This window comes from Pseudophryne corroboree, chromosome 4, assembly GCF_028390025.1.
Source record: "Pseudophryne corroboree isolate aPseCor3 chromosome 4, aPseCor3.hap2, whole genome shotgun sequence".
Lineage (NCBI taxonomy): Eukaryota > Metazoa > Chordata > Amphibia > Anura > Myobatrachidae > Pseudophryne > Pseudophryne corroboree.
In genome coordinates this window covers 60,496,747-60,516,941 of record NC_086447.1, presented here as the reverse complement: position 1 = coordinate 60,516,941, position 20,195 = coordinate 60,496,747, and the positions used below count along the sequence as shown (strand labels likewise).

Genomic DNA, 20,195 nt, shown 5'->3' with positions numbered 1-20,195 from the left:
TGTGGCGTTTACAGAGATTTGTACATCTTTACATCGTGTATGTTTCTCTATCGTCCTAGTGGATGCTGGGGTTCCTGAAAGGACCATGGGGAATAGCGGCTCCGCTGGAGACAGGGCACAAAAAGTAAAGCTTTAGGATCAGGTGGTGTGCACTGGCTCCTCCCCCTATGACCCTCCTCCAAGCCAGTTAGATTTTTGTGCCCGGCCGAGAAGGGTGCAATCTAGGTGGCTCTCCTAAAGAGCTGCTTAGGAAAGTTTAGCTTAGGTTTTTTATTTTACAGTGAGTCCTGCTGGCAACAGGATCACTGCAACGAGGGACTTAGGGGAGAAGAAGTGAACTCACCTGCGTGCAGGATGGATTGGCTTCTTGGCTACTGGACATCAGCTCCAGAGGGACGATCACAGGTACAGCCTGGATGGTCACCGGAGCCTTGCCGCCGGCCCCCTTGCAGATGCTGAAGTAAGAAGAGGTCCAGAATCGGCGGCAGAAGACTCCTCAGTCTTCTAAAGGTAGCGCACAGCACTGCAGCTGTGCACCATTTTCCTCTCAGCACACTTCACACGGCAGTCACTGAGGGTGCAGGGCGCTGGGAGGGGGGCGCCCTGGGAGGCAAATGAATACCTATTTTGGCTAAAAATACCTCACATATAGCCTCCGGAGGCTATATGGAGATATTTAACCCCTGCCAGAATCCGTTAAGAGCGGGAGACGAGGCCGCCGAAAAAGGGGCGGGGCCTATCTCCTCAGCACACAGCGCCATTTTCCCTCACAGAAAGGCTGGAGGGAAGGCTCCCAGGCTCTCCCCTGCACTGCACTACAGAAACAGGGTTAAAACAGAGAGGGGGGGCACTAATTTGGCGATATGCTTATATATATATTAAGATGCTATAAGGGAAAACACTTATATAAGGTTGTCCCTATATAATTATAGCGTTTTTGGTGTGTGCTGGCAAACTCTCCCTCTGTCTCTCCAAAGGGCTAGTGGGTCCTGTCCTCTATCAGAGCATTCCCTGTGTGTGTGCTGTGTGTCGGTACGTGTGTGTCGACAGGTAGGAGGACGATGTTGGTGAGGAGGCGGAGCAATTGCCTGTAATGGTGATGTCACTCTCTAGGGAGTCGACACCGGAATGGATGGCTTATTTAGGAAATTACGTGATAATGTCAACACGCTGCAAGGTCGGTTGACGACATGAGACGGCCGACAAACAATTAGTACGGTCCAGACGTCTCAAAAACACCGTCAAGGGTTTTAAAACGCCCGTTTACTTTAGTCGGTCGACACAGACACAGACAGGGACACTGAATCCAGTGTCGACGGTGAATAAACAAACGTATTCCTTATTAGGGCCACACGTTAAAGGCAATGAAGGAGGTGTTACGTATTTCTGATACTACAAGTACCACAAAAGAGGGTATTATGTGGGATGTGAAAAAACTACCATAGTTTTTCCTGAATCAGATAAATTAAATAAAGTGTGTGATGATGCGTGGGTTCCCCCCGATAGAAAATTATGGGCGGTATACCCTTTCCCGCCAGAAGTTAGGGCGCGTTGGGAAACACCCTTTAAGGTGGATAAGGCGCTCACACGCTTATCAAAACAAGTGGCGGTACCGTCTATAGATAGGGCCGTCCTCAAGGACCAGCTGACAAGGCTGGAAAATATAATAAAAAGTATATACACACATACTGGTGTTATACTGCGGCCAGCGATCGCCTCAGCCTGGATGTGCAGAGCTAGGGTGGCTTGGTCGGATTCCCTGACTAAAAATATTGATACCCTTGACAGGGACAGTATTTTATTGACTATAGAGCATTTCTATATATGCGAGATGCACAGAGGGATATTTGCACTCTGGCATCATGAATAAACGCGATGTCCATAACTGCCAGAAGATGTTATGGACACGACAGTGGTCAGGTGATGCAGATTCCAAACGGCACAGTATGGCCGTATACAGGAAGAGGACTTGTTTGGGGTCGGTCCATCGGACCTGGTGGTCACGGCAACTGCTGGAAAATCCACCGTTTTTTACCCTAAGTCACATCTCTGCAGAAAAAGACACCGTCTTTTCAGCCTCAGTCCTCTCGTCCCTATAAGATCATATCTGCCCAGGGATAGAGGAAAGGGAAGAAGACTGCAGCAGGCAGCCCATTCCCAGGAACAGAAGCGTTCCACCGCGTCTGACAAGTTCTCAGCATGGCGCTGAGACCGTACAGGACCCCTGGATCCTACAAGTAGTATCCCGGGGGTACAGATGGGAATGTCGAGACGTTTCCCCTTCGCAGGCTCCTGAAGTCTGCTTTACCAAGTCTCCCTCCGACAAGGAGGTAGTATGGGAAAAAATTCACAAGCTGTATTCCCAGCAGGTGATAATTAAATTACCCCTCCTACTACAGAAAAGGGGTATTATTCCACACTATATTGTGGTACTGAAGCCAGAAGGCTAGGTGAGACTTATTCTAAAAATTTGTTTTTGAACACTTACAAAGGTTCAAATTAAGATGAAGTCACTCAGAGCAGTGATAACGAACCAGGAATAAGGGGACTATATAGTGTCCCGGGACATCAGGGATGCTTACCTCTATGTCCCAAATTTGCCCTTCTCACTAAGGGTACCTCAGGTTCGTGGTGCAGAACTGTCACTATCAGTTTCAGACGCTGCCGTTTGGATTGTCCACGGCACCCTGGGGTCTTTACCAAGGTAATGGCCGAATTGATGATTCTTCTTCGAAGAAAAGGCGTCTTAATTATCCCTTACTTGGACGATCTCCTGATAGGGGCATAGTCCAGGGAACAGTTGGAGGTCGGAGTAGCACTATCTCGGATACTGCTACAATCAGCACGGGTGGATTCTAAATATTCCAAAATCGCAGCTGATCCCGACGACACGTCTGCTGTGCCTAGGGATGATTCTGGACACAGTCCAGAAAAAGGTGTTTCTCCCGGAAGAGAAAGCCAGGGAGTTATCCGAGCAAGTCAGGAACCTCCTAAAAACAGTGCATCATTGCACAAGGGTCCTGGTAAAAATGGTGGCTTCCTACGAAGCAATTCCATTCGGCAGATTTCACGTAAGAACTTTTCAGTGGGATCTGCTGGACAAATGGTCCGGATCGCATCTTCAGATGCATCAGCGGATAACCCAATATCCAAGGACAAGGGTGTCTCTCCTGTGGTGGTTATAGAGTGCTCATCTTCTAGAGGGCAGCAGATTCGGCATTCAGGATTGGATGCTGGTAACCACGGAGCCCAGCCTGAGAGGCTGGGGAGCAGTCACACAAGGAAAAAATTTCCAGGGAGTGTGATCAAGTATGGAGACTTTTCTCCACATAAATATACTGGAGCTAAGGGTAAATTTATAATGCTCTAAGCTTAGCAAGACCTCTGCTTCAAGGTCAGCCGGTATTGATCCAGTGGGAAAAACATCACGGCAGTCGCCCACGTAAACAGACAGGGCGACACAAGAAGCAGGAGGGCAATGGCAGAAACTGCAAGGACTTTTCGCTGGGCGGAAAATCATGTGATAACACTGTCAGCAGTTTTTCATCCCGGGAATGGAAACTGGGAAGCAGACTTCCTCAGCACGACCTCCACCCGGGAGAGTGGAAACTTCATTGAGAAGTTTTTTTCCACATGATTGTAAACCGTTGGGAAATACCAAAGGTGGACATGATGGCGTCCCGTCTGAACAAAAAACGGGACAGGTATTGCGCCAGGTCAAGAGACCCTCAGGCAATAGATGTGGACGTTCTGGTAACACCGTGGGTGTACCAGTCGGTGTATGTGTTCCCTCCTCTGCTTCTCATACCTAAGGTGCTGAGAATTATAAGACGTAGAGGAGTAAGAACTATACTCATGGCTCCGGATTGGCCAAGAAGGACTTGGTACCCGGAACTTCAAGAGATGTTTACAGAGGTCTTATGGCCTCTGCCGCTAAGAAGGGACTTGCTTCAGCAAGTACCATGTCTGTTCCAAGACTTACCGCAGCTGCGTTTGTCGGCATGGCGATGGAAAGCCGGATCCTAAGGGAAAAAAGGCATTCCGGAAGAGGTCATTCCTACCCTGGTCAAAGCCAGAAAGGAGGTGACCGCACAACATTATCACCACGTGTGGCGAAAATATGTTGCGTGGTGTGAGGCCAGGAAGGCCCCACAAAGAAATTTCAACTCGGTCGTTTCCTGCATTTCCTGCAAACAGGAGTGTCTATGGGCCTCAAATTGGGGTCCATTAAGGTTCAAATTCGGCCCTGTAAATTTTCTTCCAGAAAGAATTGGCTTCAGTTCCTGAAGTCCAGAAGTTTGTCAAGGGAGTATTGCATATACAAACCCCTTTTTTGTGCCTCCAGTGGCACTGTGGGATCTCAACGTAGTTCTGGGATTCCTCAAATCACATTGGTTTAAACCAGTCAAATATGTGGATTTGAAGCATCTCACATAAAAAGTGACCATGCTCTTGGCCCTGGCCTGGACCAGGCGAGTGTCAAATTGGTGGTTTTTTCACAAAAAAGCCCATATCTGTTTGTCCATTCGGACAGGGCAGAGCTGCGGACTCGTCCCCAGTTCTCTCCCTAAGGTGGTGTCAGTGTTTCACCTGAACCAGCTTATTGTGGTGCCTTGCACCTACTAGGGACTTGGAGGACTCCAAGTTGCTAGGAGTTGTCAGGGCCCTGAAAATATGTTCCAGGACAGCTGGAGTCAGAAAATCTGACTCGCTGTTTATACTGTATGCACCCAACAAGTTGGGTGCGCCTGCTTCTAAGCAGGCGATTGCTCGTTGGATTTGTAACACAATTCAACTTGCACATTCTGAGGCAGGCCTGCCACAGTCTAAATCGGTTAAGGCCCATTCCACAAGGAAGGTGGGCTCATCTTGGGCGGCTGCCCGAGAGGTCTCGGCATTACAACTCTGCCGAGCAGCTACGTGGTCAGGGGAGAACACGTTTGTAAAATTCTACAAATTTGATATCCTGGCAAAAGAGGACCTGGAGTTCTCTCATTCGGTGCTGCAGAGTCATCCGCACTCTCCCGCCCGTTTGGGAGCTTTGGTATAATCCCCATGGTCCTTTCAGGAACCCCAGCATCCACTAGGACGATAGAGAAAATAAGAATTTACTTACCGATAATTCTATTTCTCGGAGTCCGTAGTGGATGCTGGGCGCCCATCCCAAGTGCGGATTATCTGCAATACTTGTACATAGTTACAAAAATCGGGTTATTATTGTTGTGAGCCATCTTTTCAGAGGCTCCGCTGTTATCATACTGTTAACTGGGTTTAGATCACAAGTTGTATGGTGTGATTGGTGTGGCTGGTATGAGTCTTACCCGGGATTCATAATTCCTCCCTTATTGTGTACGCTCGTCCGGGCACAGTACCTAACTGGCTTGGAGGAGGGTCATAGGGGGAGGAGCCAGTGCACACCACCTGATCCTAAAGCTTTACTTTTTGTGCCCTGTCTCCTGCGGAGCCGCTATTCCCCATGGTCCTTTCAGGAACCCCAGCATCCACTACGGACTCCGAGAAATAGAATTATCGGTAAGTAAATTCTTATTTTTTGTTATGTCTTTAATATATTGATCAAATTTATACTGTATCACAGGGCCTATAGATATTTCCATTGTTAATGTATACACATATACATATAATCAGGTTTCACCTGGCTGCTCTATTTTTTTTAGCATTCACTATTCTCTTTTAGATAACAGATAGCTTTGGATGTTAAGGGGTGCAGCACTGATTGGCTCTGAGAATGGGATTATTATTAGTGGTCTGGTCCGAGTTATAAGTACTTAGTATAGAGACCATACTTCTGTATTTGTGATCACAGTAGATGGGTGTTTTTGGAAGGCAATAATATAGACTTAAAAAGATAAATAAAAAAAATATTGCGATGGTGATTTCCCATCTGTACATAACCTTTTGTTATATAAATCTTGCATATACTCTGTGTGTGTGTGTGTGTGTTAGAATATATATATATATATATATATATATATATATATATATATATATATAAAAAACAAAGAATATGCTAGCGCCACAGTAAGGCCAATACACCCAATTATTCTGGGTGTCAGCTGTCCCTTAAGTATGCAGTAATGGTAAGTTATTGGTATAGAATTTTTATGAGAAACAGGTATAAGGGTTCTAGCGACCAAAGGTGTCACAAATGTATAAATTAGATATTTATCAGGCCATGTCTATATCAATATAACAAATTTATTTTGACAAGTAAAATACAATTGTGAACTAAAAAATGAGAAAAATCACAATAAAAATTACATAAAAAATGGGGGTATCAGAAAAATCCTCTACTAAATGAGTCTATGAAATATAAAAAGTAATGTCAAAGGAGAGTCTTAACTTAATATGTAGAAGGTCACAGAGGGAGAGCCCAACGTGTTTCGACCTGTAGACTTCTTCAAGGGACGAAACACGTTGGGCTCTCCCTCTGTGACCTTCTACATATTAAGTTAAGACTCTCCTTTGACATTACTTTTTATATTTCATAGACTCATTTAGTAGGGGACAAACAACAAGATGAGTCAATTGTTTCCCTTGGCGCATAGGGAAATCTATGTAATAGTTATATTACTTTCCTAAATACAGTAGTTGATTTCTACTTTTCTGCGTACCCCCACTCACGTTGGTCTAAAGTGGGTGGCACACATAAAGGTATCTTTGTCCTTTCCTACGCAGAGCTCAGAGTCTGAAAGTAGTCTATGAATGTCGTACCCCAACTCACACGGCAATAAAGGTTTGGACTAGTGATGAGCGAGGTTCGGTTTTACTCGGTTTTACTCGGTTCTCAAAACGGCATCTTATTGGCTATCCAAAACACGTGACATCCGTGAGCCAATAAGATGCCGTTTTGAGAACCGAGTAAAACCGAGTAAAACCGAGTAAAACCGAATCCGCTCATCACTAGTTTGGACTCCTATCAAGGTTTCTTTTAGTCGCCGTCTCAATACGGTCCAGAAAATCCTTCCTCGCCACAAGATGATGTCATTAACATGAAAAATAAAGCAAGGGTATCCAATGTGTAGTATTCCCCTTATTATATCTCATATATTATAATATATGTAAATAGCTTCCGTGCCTTAAATACACCCTGGAAAACTCCAATGTGCCCGGTGTTTTTAAAAAATATGTGTTGTCCGCAAATCACCCCTTCACCAGTTGTATCAGATAGAGTTTGCGTACCCCTAACTCACACAGTGAACGTTGGTGTCTTGAAAAAGGTCCAAGAGACCGAAACGCGTCGACTGCTGTGGTCTGATTTGAGACTATTTCTTGAAGTAAGGAACAAGTAAAAAGATACCTTGATGCGATTCAAACAACATACCCAAGTGTGAGTCGGGGTACGCCCATTTGATGTATTGTGTGCAATATAAAGATACCGTGATAGGATTTACACCAACGTTCACTGTGTGAGTTAGGGGTACGCAAACTCTATCTGATACAACTGGTGAAGGGGTGATTTGCGGACAACACATATTTTTTAAAAATCACCGGGCACATTGGAGTTTTCCAGGGTGTATTTAAGGCACGGAAGCTATTTACATATATTATAATATATGAGATATAATAAGGGGAATACTACATATTGGATACCCTTGCTTTATTTTTCATGTTAATGACATCATCTTGTGGCGAGGAAGGATTTTCTGGACCGTATTGAGACGGCGACTGAAAGAAACCTTGATAGGAGTCCAAACCTTTATTGCCGTGTGAGTTGGGGTACGACATTCATAGACTACTTTCAGACTCTGAGCTCTGCGTAGGAAAGGACAAAGATACCTTTATGTGTGCCACCCACTTTAGACCAACGTGAGTGGGGGTACGCAGAAAAGTAGAAATCAACTACTGTATTTAGGAAAGTAATATAACTATTACATAGATTTCCCTATGCGCCAAGGGAAACAATTGACTCATCTTGTTGTTTGTCCATTCAGTTAAAAGTTGGATTAGGGGTGATATCCATTAGAGTCAAGAGTTTCCATAGGCTGCATCCCCTTGCGCCATTTTTGTAGTGTTTACAAAAATATCATTTAGTAGAGGATTTTTTTGATACCCCCATTTTTTATGTAATTTTTATTGTGATTTTTCTAATTTTTTAGTTCACAATTGTATTTTATTTGTCAAAATAAATTTGTTATATTTATATAGACATGGCCTGATAAATATCTAATTTATACATTTGTGACACCTTTGGTCGCTGGAACCCTTATACCTGTTTCATATATATATACAGTATGTGTGTGTACTCATACGTGTAATGTTTGTAATATATGCTACGTTTTTCCCCCTTCTTATGCTATGTATTCCCCCCTACATGTTGCTGCTTGGCAATGCATTGTACCACAAAAAATTCCTAGTGTACGTGAGTACACCTGGCCAATAAAGCTGATTCTGATATATATATATATATATATATATATATATATACGTATGTGTGTGTGTGTGTGTAGACACAATTGTATGTTCAGCACTAGAGATATGTGATTTATTCAGAGCTGTTCCGCCACAATGTTTTACTTTGCCAGAAAGCAGTCTAGCCGCTGCGCCGTAGTGTGTTGTGATTTTGCTTTGCCTGTAACACGGACATTTACTTGAGGTTAATTTAGGTCAGCGTACAGTATACTGAAGGATTCTAATATTAAAGAATGATCCATGCCAAAATTGTCCTATAGCTCCATCTTGTGGTCAGAATGAAAACTACAACATGCAGCTTTTAGACATAATTACTGTATCTGAACTAACAGGCAACTTGTGGAACTACAACTCACAGCATATTGTTCCAGTCACATGCCATGTTGGTACTTCCACACTATCTGGAGAATCACAGGCTGCCCATAGCTGAAATACTTTTTTTTTTTTAAATAGATTTTTTTCAAAACTGATTAATAATACTGTCAAGGTTTTCTTGCGTTATTTGTCAATAACACGTTTTATTTGCGCTTTTCTGCATTGAACAGCCTCTCTGAGGATGCATTTACTGTAAGATATGTTTTCCAAATACCTGTATTGATTGTCTTTCATTAAACAGGCAATATTAATTATACATGCATTAAAATAAATTACAGGGTACCTATGTTCAGTCATTATAGATTTACAAAGCATGATTTGTAAATGGATGTCAGTGGAGTATTAAACAGGAATTTATTTAGATACAGTTCTTTTGCATGTGCTTACCCAGAAGTCTTTGCAGCAAGTGTTACTCTCTAGTCACAGGTTCACTGACTGTTTGTGAGTTGATAGATTCCAGTAACAATGTATAGTAATTGTTTTGTGTTCTCTCTAGATACATTCGAACCATGTACTTGGGTATTCAGAGCCAGAGGCAGAAGGAACACCAACGTCGTTTTTATTGGGCTATGATGTACGAATATGCAGATGTTAACATGCTGCGCCTCTTGGAGACCTTCCTGGAGAGCGCCCCCCAACTGGTGCTACAACTCTGCATTATGATACAAAAGAACCGAGCAGACACACTTCCATGTAAGTTATTGCAGTTTTCTATCTGACCACAGGAGGGAGCTCTATCTACGTCATGTCATACTCTAGGACAGTGATTTTCAACCTTTTTTTACTCGCGGCACACCAAACAATATTTTAAAATTGCCAAGGCACACCATCAGTTCCCCACAGAAAAAAACAAAACACACACATTGGCCCCCACAGTAAAAAATAAAATAAAAAATCCACACATACATTGGCCTACACAGAAAAAACAATCACATTGCTCCCCACATAAATCATATTGCTCCCCACATAAATCCTATTGCTTCCCACATGAATTACTTACATTGTTCCTCCCATAGATCCTTATTCTCCCCACATAAATTCTATTGAAATCCTATTGTTCCCCGCAGGAGAAATACAATAACAAATTATCAGCTGTCCTCCTCCCTGTCCCTCAGTGGCGGGGGTTGTTCATAGTGAAGTTCTGCGAATACTGAGCAGCGGGTGGTCGGGCAGGTGTGGATGTGGGTGGGAAAGGAAAGCTGTGTATGCAGGCGGGACTTGGAAGATGTGTATGCAGGCGGGTGGGTTGGCTGGGTGGTGAGAGGCAGCGGCCGTGACATATGATATCACATTGTTTTCAAGGCATAGGTCATGGCCAGAGCACGACTGATCCTCTAAGAAGAGCCTGGGCCAACAGTTCATTCTGAAGGTGCAGAAAGCTGCTCTGGCTCCGCGGCACACCTTGCAACTGGTCGCGGCACACTAGTGTGCCACGGCACACTGGTTGAAAAAGCCTGCTCTAGGAGATCTGTCTGTCTGTCTGTCTCTCTCTCTCTAAAAATGATGTCATCACATTGGAATTTAATAACAGTGGTATGAATTTGGACTCCACCCACCAGCGTCAATGATGTCACTTCCTGTTCTGGCATAGCACGAACACTTCTATAATTTCCCACACAGTACTTACTCATCACACTCCGCCTCATGATAATGACACCGACACTACTGGATATCATGCAATAACAACATCACAATATTATCCACAACCAAAAAATGTATAACGAACGGTACTGAAGAGAGATAGAAGGCACGCAGGGATGCACAGGCCACATACAGGGCGGGATGTTCTAACCATCCGCTGTACATGCCGCCACACATTGCATTGATAACAATCGCATATGTACTAACACATGCGATTAGTACCACAAAGGACGGTTCTCCTGATGAGATCTGTCCTTTGTGATCAGCGCTGGTCACTGATCCCAGGAGTCCCTTTGACACGCCTGCCGCAGGGGGTGCTGGGAAGGATCCGATCAGATCCCTCTCATGAAGAATGCAGAAAGGAGCCCGTAGGCTTCTATAGGGTAAGACCAGCAAAAGCTGGCATTACACTCCACACCAAAGCCCCGGCGTCCAGGGCTTAGTACATATGGGTAATGAGGCCAAAGTCCGAAAACGGGCTTTTGGACGCATTTTCCCTTTAGTACATCCTGCCCACAGAAAGAAAAAAAAACACTCTGATGTGGAGGAAGAGTAAAAAGATGAGAAGCTGAAAAGGCAATCAAATTAAATGCTGAAAAGAGAAAGAATAAGAAGAGGGGGAAGAGAGAGATGGATTAAGAGGGGAAGAGAGAGGAGGAGAAAAAGAGGGTGGGGCACTGAAGAGCGGGAGAAGAAGAGGGGAAGAGAGAGGAGGCGAAAAAGAGGGTGGAGCACTGAAGAGCGGGAGAAGAAGAGGGGAAGAGAGAGGAGGAGAAAAAGAGGGTGGAGCACTGAAGAGCGGGAGAAGAAGAGGGGAAGAGAGAGGAGGAGCAAAAGAGGGTGGAGCACTGAAGAGCGGGAGAAGAAGAGGGGAAGAGAGAGGAGGAGAAAAAGAGGGCGGGGCACTGAAGAGCGGGAGAAGAACATAGAGACAGGGAGAAAGAGAGAGAGAGAAAATCCAAAAACCTGGAGCCGAGAGGTGGATGGGGCGTGTGGGGTTGATGCATCAAGCAGTAAAAAGGGTGGAGAAATCAGATTCTACCTACAGTATCATTCTATAGAATGTACAAGATGAATGCTACCTCAGAGCTTATTGGTTGCTATGGAAAATCTCCCTGACTCCCTGAAAGTCCATCAATCTCTCTGATTGCACTTTATCCCCATTATATAGCTGTTATATTCTTGGGAGGGAGAAAGAAATCATAGATACGTACATTCAAATGGCTTGATCAGTGCCATTTCCCTGCATTGGTTATAAGGCACAATGATCCCTATGGCTACATGCATTTTCAAGTAAGGTTTTTCGTGGCCACTTACAGTATATGGAACCTCTTATAAAAGACAATACACGAGCGGGGCGTGGCTTAGCTGTGAAAGGAGATAGGTGTGCTGGGCCCGGGCTCCTGCATAAGCCCTGCTATTTGACCCTCCCCTGGTCTTTTACCTGCTCCTCGGGACCCATCAATCGATACCTGAGGCTCTGCTGCGCTAGGTAGGGGGGTTTGCGGAGCCAGCGGGTGCCCCCTGTGCCCGTGCGGGTTGCGGCCTACTTGCCTGGTGGGAGCCGGGGACTCGTGCTGGATTCTGCCCCGGACCGGAAGTGACGCGGCGGGGCCCCGAAAGTGACGGCGGACGGCCTCCTTCTGCCCCCTCTGAAGCCCCCTCATCTGCTCCGTGTCGGACCGGCCTGTGCGGCAACCCTTCCACTAGCCGCGACGTCCGTGGTGAAGACCCGTGCAGCGGGTGAGTACACGGCGGGCGCTACATCCACCATCCGTCCCCTGCTCTCCGCTGCCGCGCGGTACGGAGGGAGCCCGTGGCTGCCGGGAAGCTCACCACTGCCACCAACGTTATATGAAGGGATCACTGGTACCAGCGCTGCTGTGGCCTAGGGCTGGAGTCTGGCGGCGCCAATTTGGGTCCTGGCAAACTGTGTATATAAGGAGCTGCTGCTTGCTGGGGTGCAATTGCTTTGCTTTCCAGGCTCAGCCTATATAATCCTAACCTGCACTCCTACTGGTTACCCTCTGCATTTGAGGCATTCCCTCTATACCACCACACCTCAGTAGTTGTTGTGCCGCTTTAAAGGGGAACGTCTGGCATCGCTACCTGGATCACCCTAGGAGCTTGTCTTCACCCTTCATATATATCTGTTTATTTTTTTCTTCATTGCACTCGATTGTTGGGAGACGCAGGGAGACCCTCCCCTTCTCGAGCCGAGATGATGTAACCATCCGCGTGATGTTCTGATCTCTCCCTCGCTCTTGATGCTGTGATACCGCTCCTAGCAATTATCAAGCCGGCTTAAGTTTGTTTATCCTCCAGTTTCCAATTTCTATCGTCCACGACTACCGCAGTGGGGTATACCTTCCGGTATTATGCCGCCTAAACGCCAGAAAGACCAGACCCCGGCTCGCCCGGTTGCTTTCTTCAAACAATCTCCCGCATCCCAGGGCTGGAAAGGATCCACTATATCGGATTCTCACCCCAGGCACTCCTCAGAGCATGACGACATGTCAGCGACCCCGTGTAAGTCAAACAAAACTCTCACAACTGGATGACGATGCACCCCTCACACTCGGCTCTATGCGGCAACTTCTGGCTACCTTCAAGGATGATATAATGATGGAAGTTAAGACGGCGCTACAGTGCTGCCAGCAAACGGTCGATGCCATAGGCCAACGCACAGATCACCTTGAGAATAAGTGTGAGGAGGTAGTGAGGTCCCACAATAAAGTGATTACTCAACTTGAAGAGTTACAAGCTGAGGTCGCGGACCTGCGACGGAAGACCTGTGACCTTGAGGACAGGTCACGCCGTAACAACATAAAACTCTGCGGAATCCCAGAAACGGTCCCCAACTCGGACCTCAAACAATTTGCGATGCATCTCTACAAGAATCTCCTTCCTACCAACTCCATTGATGACGTCCTCATCGATCACATCCACCGCCTCCCGAAGGCTAAAAACGCCCCGAAGGACGCTCTGAGAGACACTTTGATGAGGATGCATTATTTCCATGTCAAGGAACAAATCCTACGGGCAGCTATGCGACCGGATCTGCCGGCCTCAACCTTGGGAAATCTGCAAGTGTACGGAGACCTCTCAGCAGCTACTCTAGCTATGCGACGCTCATTGTACCCGGTGACCGCGGCACTAAGGAGAGCTGATATTCTATATCGCTGGGGATTCCCGACCAAGTTACTTGTCAGACGGAACGGAGGCTGGTTTGAAACTTTTGGACTCTTTGAAATTGAAGGTTACCTCCGAAAAAGCCCCTAAAACCCTCAAATTGGCTCAAGAGTGGTCAATTGCCGGCAACTCAATATGAAGAACCGCTGCTATAACCAGGTCGTATGTCAATGCTGGACTTGATTTCTTCATTCATTTCTGTATTGATGTAGACCGTTATGTCCTTTTCCCGGTCAATACTTCTGGTAGTTACTGAGCAAGGTATTTCTACATATATATGTGAGGTATGAGTTTTGTTACGGCTGTACACACTGTGTTTTCGTTTCCATGGCCTTAATGACCAGTGTATGCCTTTAATCTTCTACTGCCAACACCCTATAGGCTACCTTTATATTTCCCTCTCCCAAGTTAGCTAAGCCCCTATAGCTATATCCTTGTCTCTTCTACCACTATCTCCAATATTAGCCATGGGTGCTTCTCGCACACGATCCCAGTCTTTTTCCCTTTTTTTTTTTTTTTTTTGGAGGAACGTGCGGGACTCACCTGCCCCTACGATGTTTCCATGCATTGTTCAGTAAATTGCATTTATTCTATGTCTCTTTGATATTACTGTTACATGCTGATTGTTATAGGAGTGAGGGAGGGTATCTCCCCACACCACGACCCCATGTGTTGCCTATTTAGGCAACCTTGTTTGGCATCCATGTGGTGCCTACTATGTTTTCTTCCTTTACTATTTCTCCCCTTCTTCCTGTCTTTCCAAGTTTTGGTACACATGTATTCTCGTATATATCTCGTTATACAGTTTATATTTGTAGATTGATTATAGCATTGTCGTCTGAGATGCCTAATGGTTAATGTTCTCTCCCTGAACGTGAAAGGGCTGAATTCACCCAACAAGCGGCGACTAGCTCTAAACCACTTTGCAAAATGTAAAGCACACATAGTGGCCTTACAGGAGACCCACTTCATGTCTATTTCACCACCCACCCTTATGGACAGGAAATTCCCCACTTGCTATATGTCCAACTCCCTAAGAAAAAAGCAGGGGTGGCCTTTTTATTTTCTAATACATGCGATTTTTCTCTAGACCATCAAATTTCAGACCAGGAGGGTAGATACCTCATTCTGACAGGTAAACTGGAGGACAAGCCGGTCACCATAGCCACACTGTATGCACCAAACACCAAACAGATACCCTTCTTTAGGAAATTCTTTAAGACCCTTTAGATGCACCTATCGGGCACTTTGTTATTGCTGGGGGATTTTAATATAGTCCCTGACCCCACGGTAGACAGATCCTCGACCCGTTCTACCTCCAGTGCAAGCTTGCTCCGTGACAACTCCCATTCCTTCCGGAATATCTTACACGAGTATGACCTCTACGATGTCTTGAGAGCCAAAAATCTGGCCTGTAGAGATTACTCGTTTTACTCCCCGGTACATGGCTCTTTCTCTAGGATCAACCTAGCAGTGTCGGATAAATGGACCCTACAACAGGTATCGGAGACTTCTATCCTGCCAGTATCATGGTCTGACCATTCTGCCCCCTCTATCCATTGGAACCTCCGACGCACTTGGACCTCACCTACACTATGGCGTCTTGGAGACTATCTCCTCACGAATGCGGAAGCTAAACGATCTATTACGCAGGCCCTTTCCCTATATATCAAAACCAATATCCCAGCTGACACGTCCATATTTACGCACTGGTGTGCCCTTAAAGCGGTGGTTAGGGGAGCAGCAATTCAGGCAGCTGCCTATATCCGTAGAACTTCCCGTGAACAACAGATAGAACTCGAAACCCGCCTTAAAGATTTAGAAAACCAACTTAAGATGGACCCGTCTAATAAGAAAGTATATCGTGACCTAATTCGTGTCAGAGATGAGATTAATAAATTGGCCCTAACTGAGGTCCAGAAGAATCTTTTTCGATTACAACAAAGGTTTTATATGCAAGGGGATAGGGCTGGGGAAGACCGCTAAGGAGAGGGTGAAGTCTATTATCAATTTAAATAACATCAAAATAACAGATCCGTCTGCTATTGCTGATGCCTTTGCCACATACTACTCCACCCTCTACAACTTGAAAGACGACGCATCTATCCCTCAACCCACGCCAGCTCATATAGTGGCCTTTTTGAAGGATATGCATCTCCCCTCCCTTGATCCTGCCGCTCTGCAGGCTTTAAACCAACCATGGTCCCGTACAGAAATTAATCAAGTGATTGACTCGCTCCCGTTGGATAAAGCGCCAGGCCTCGACGGGTTCATAAATAAATTTTATAAATGTTTCAAAGACTCCCTTACTCCGATTCTAGACACAGTCTATAATCACGCCTCATCTGTCGGGAACTTCCCGGTGGAAATGTTGGAGGCTCGTATAGTTGCCTTTCCCAAGCCAGGGAAGAACCCCGCTATGATGCCTAACTATCGCCCCATAGCTCTACTAAATACAGATTTAAAAATCTATGCAAAACTAGTAGCCAACAGACTCAACCCTCTCCTCCCCTCTCTCGTCCATTGTGATCAGGTGGGATTTGTCCCTGGCAGACAGTCCCCCGATAACACTAGACGAGTAATAAATGTCATGGACGCCTTCACTACTTCAGACGCTCCTTTATTGTTACTTTCGCTGGACGCGGAGAAGGCGTTCGACCGCCTCCATTGGGGATATCTTCAGGCTGTGCTACGTAAGTTTGGACTTACTGGCAGAGTACTCACTTCCATTTTAGCTTTATACTCCAACCCCTCGGCAAGAGTGTGTGTGAATGGACTCCTCTCCCCTACCTTTTGGATCACGAATGGCACGCGTCAAGGGTGCCCCCTGTCCCCGCTAGTGTTTGCTCTGGCAATAGAGCCTCTAGCTGAGAAAATCAGATCTTCGACCCTAATTAAAGGCATGGAATATTCAGGACAATCACACAAGATATGTCTCTTCGCGGACGATGTCCTCTTGACACTCACCAATACCGCTAGCTCCCTACGAGATTTACACACACTCTTGACTGAATGAATATTCTGCGGTATCTTATTATAAACTTAATAATACCAAGTCGGAGGCGCTCGCTATTAACTTTTCACCCCCCCTCTTATCCGCGTTGAAAGCTACTTATACGTATTCCTGGCAGGATAGAAGCCTCAAATATCTGGGGATTCATATTACCCAGAAGATGGACGATTTGATCTCCGCAAACTATCCCCCACTATTACGTAAATTTACCAATCTGGTCTCCGACTGGATGATGCAACATGTTTCATGGTTAGGGCGAATAGCTGCACTGAAGATGACAGTTCTCCCCAGGCTTATGTATCTATTTCGGGCCAACCCCATTCTACTACCTAACTATCTTCTGTCTAAATTTAGTGCTATATTCAACTCCTATGTATGGAAAGGTAGGAAACCGAGACTAGCCAGTAGAATGATGATCCGGCCCAAACGAGAAGGCGGTCTGGCCTATCCAGATATACACTCCTATCAATTAGCGTGCAGACTAGCACAAATAGGAGCTTGGTACTCACATTCCGTACATAAATCGTGGGTTCATATCGAACAAGGGCTGGTTGCCCCACTTCCCTAGACAGATATTTTGCAGCTCCCGAAGACTGAGGGCAAATCACTAATCGCCAGATCTCTCACCGTCCAATCTACTCGAAAGGCTTGGTTGGAAGTGGTGCTTAGAGGAAACGATATAATCCTCCCCACCCCTGCCCTCTCACTGGCAGGTATAGCTTCCCTGATTCCTGATCTGAGATTTGACTCCTGGATATCCAGGGGAATCCTGTCCTTACATGATGTAATGGTAGACAACAACCTACTTTCTTTTGCCCAAATAAGGGAAAGATTCTCATTGCCGCATAGGGAATTTTATAAATATTTGCAACTTAGACATTGGCTTCACGGGGCTTCTTACTCCCCCCACAACATATCCCCATTGCCTAAGCTTATCCAGAGTTTCCATGATACTGGGGAAGGCAGGGGAGGTATCACTAAATGGTATAACTATATTATCAACCCCCGACCACTTCAGAAAGCCCCCTTTCAATTGAAATGGGAGACGGACCTTAGATGCTCCGTCTCAGAGGAGGAATGGGAGACGGTTTTCCAAACCTGCTATAAAATATCCAAATGTATTTCACATATAGAATTATTCTATAAACTCCTCCATTGTTTGTACTTCACCCCGTCCCGCTTGCATGCGATGCAACCCTCCACGTCTAATCTCTGTTGGCGCAATTGTGGTAATGTTGGAACTTTGATGCATGTTTTCTGGGAGTGCCCAGTACTTGCCCAGCTTTGAAACTCTGTCTTCCACCTTATAGACTTGGTGTTAGGCCATCATCTAACTCCACACCCACGTCTAGCCCTCCTTCACCTCTATTATGGCGACTTGTCGCTGAGCGATCGATATGTCCTGGGCCATATACTTATCACCACCAAACTTCTAATTGCCCGTCAATGGCGTTCCCCCGGGGTCCCCCGTATAATGGCGATAGAAATGGCTGTACAGTTTCATTGTGAATTTGAAACCGCAGGAGTAGCCTATTCCTCTACCCCGTCCTGTCCTCTTCTTCGCTGGCTTTCATGGTCTAACTACTGGCATGGCCGTTCGCCAGATGTACATGGAAACTTAGTTTGATAAGCTTACACGCAACTGATGTTGGATGGATTCGATATAACGTGGTTTTATTGCTTGTTGATTTTAGTAATGTTCTCTACATAATTATGTACTTGTTGAAGAGTCTGTGTACCCCCCTAACCCTCTCCCTCCCTTTTTTCTATTCTGTACCCCATTCCCATTTGCTTTTGTTCAACTACAAAATAATAAAAATTAATATTGGGAAAAAAAAGACAATACACAAGCAAGCCCTGGAATGTATCAGTGTCTTTTCATCAACAAGTAGATCTTACTGACAGGGCCGCAATGAGAAATTCTGTCCCAGGTGCAAAAATATAATTTGGGCCCCCCTCCTCTGTTTTGTTCATATGTTTGTAAATCCAGTCATCAGGACACAGAGACATGTGAGTTCACTGCTATGCTGTTTATTTCATCACCAACTCCAGACACACTGCACACTGGACCACCCACTTCCCAGCATCCCCCTGCTCCTAGGGACCATCACTGAAGATTCAGGCTTACACAGATTAGCAAGGGAGTGTCTACAAATATTAAGCATTCTAATACACTAACATCACATCCTCTTTTCTTTAAAGATAAGCCCTGTACGCTTCAATGCAACAATTAACAACGTCATATTAAGAACATCATCTAACACGTTTCAATGAGTCTGTCAGGTCTGCGTATTTCCCTTTTGGGTCTTTCATACACAGTCTGTGTTTCATCTGCCATGTTGGACCTTTCTAGATGCGTGGTTTGTTCACAATTATGAGGATCATCATACATGTCAGATGAAGGGTATTCTTCAGTCATGTTGTCTTCATTATGGTTAGGTTGAGATCTTAAATCCACTCGATTTCTTCTTACTTCTGTTCCACGCTCTGTACGTGTAGTATAAGATCTTGGTGCTACTTGTGCTTGCACAATACCTTTCTGCACCCAAATACCTTTCTCGTGATCTCTGAGACGGACTTGGTCACCCGATTTTAGATCAGATAAGCTTTTTGCTCGCCTGTCATGGAACAGTTTCTGTTTCGCCTGTTGACGTTCCTTACTCAGTCTGACCAACGCTGAGTTATGTGTATTAAGCAGTTCATCATGTATCGGGAGATTTGCTCTAATCCTCCTTCCCATCAGCATTTGTGCAGGAGAAAGTCCATTCTGTAAAGGTGTACTGCGGTAGATTAAAAGACTTTTGTAGAAATCTTCTTTACCTTCTTGAGCTTTTTTCATGACTCTTTACAGTTTTTACTGAACTTTCCACCAACCCATTTGAGCGTGGATAATGGGGACTTGACGTAGTATGGACAAATTCCCACTCATCAGCAAATTGTCTAAATTCAGAACTGGAAAACTGAGGACCATTGTCAGTGAACACTTCCATAGGAACACCATACCTTGCAAAGATTGACTTCTTGCAATTGATTACGGCTTTACTAGTAGTTGTATGTAGTGCCTTCACCTCAGAGTAGTTAGAGTAATAATCAGTCACGACAATGTACGTTTTCCCATTACAATCAAACAAATCTGCGCCAACTTTCTGGTACAGTCTCTCTGGCACTGCATGAGGACTCAGTGGCTCGACTTGTTGTTTCGGTCTATACGTAAGACATAATTCACATGTAGCTGTAGTCTGCGCTATGTCTTGGTTCATTCTTGCCCAATACATAACTTTACGTGCTCTCCGCTTACATTTTTCTTCTCCTAAGTGGCCTTCATGTATCTTGCACAGCATAGTTTTTCTTAGTCGTGCAGGTATGACAAACCTATTGCCTTTGTAAATAATACCATCGACAACTGTAAGGTCACTGCGGTACATCCAATAATCATGGATTGACAGCGGGCACGCATGTTTTTCTGCTGGCCAACCTTTCAGAATGATATCTTTCAACACTTTCATTGTGTCATCTGTCTCAGTTTCTTTCCTAATCTGTTCTT

General features: G+C 45.2%; 1 protein-coding gene across 1 annotated transcript in view; it reads left to right on the top strand.

The window, feature by feature from the left end:
• XKR6 (XK related 6) overlaps nt 1–20,195 on the top strand; it is a 341,964-nt gene that overhangs the window by 294,618 nt on the left and 27,151 nt on the right. Inside the window, 1 exon segment of the mRNA XM_063915086.1 lies at nt 9,302–9,498. Coding sequence (XP_063771156.1) covers nt 9,302–9,498 — 197 coding nt within the window.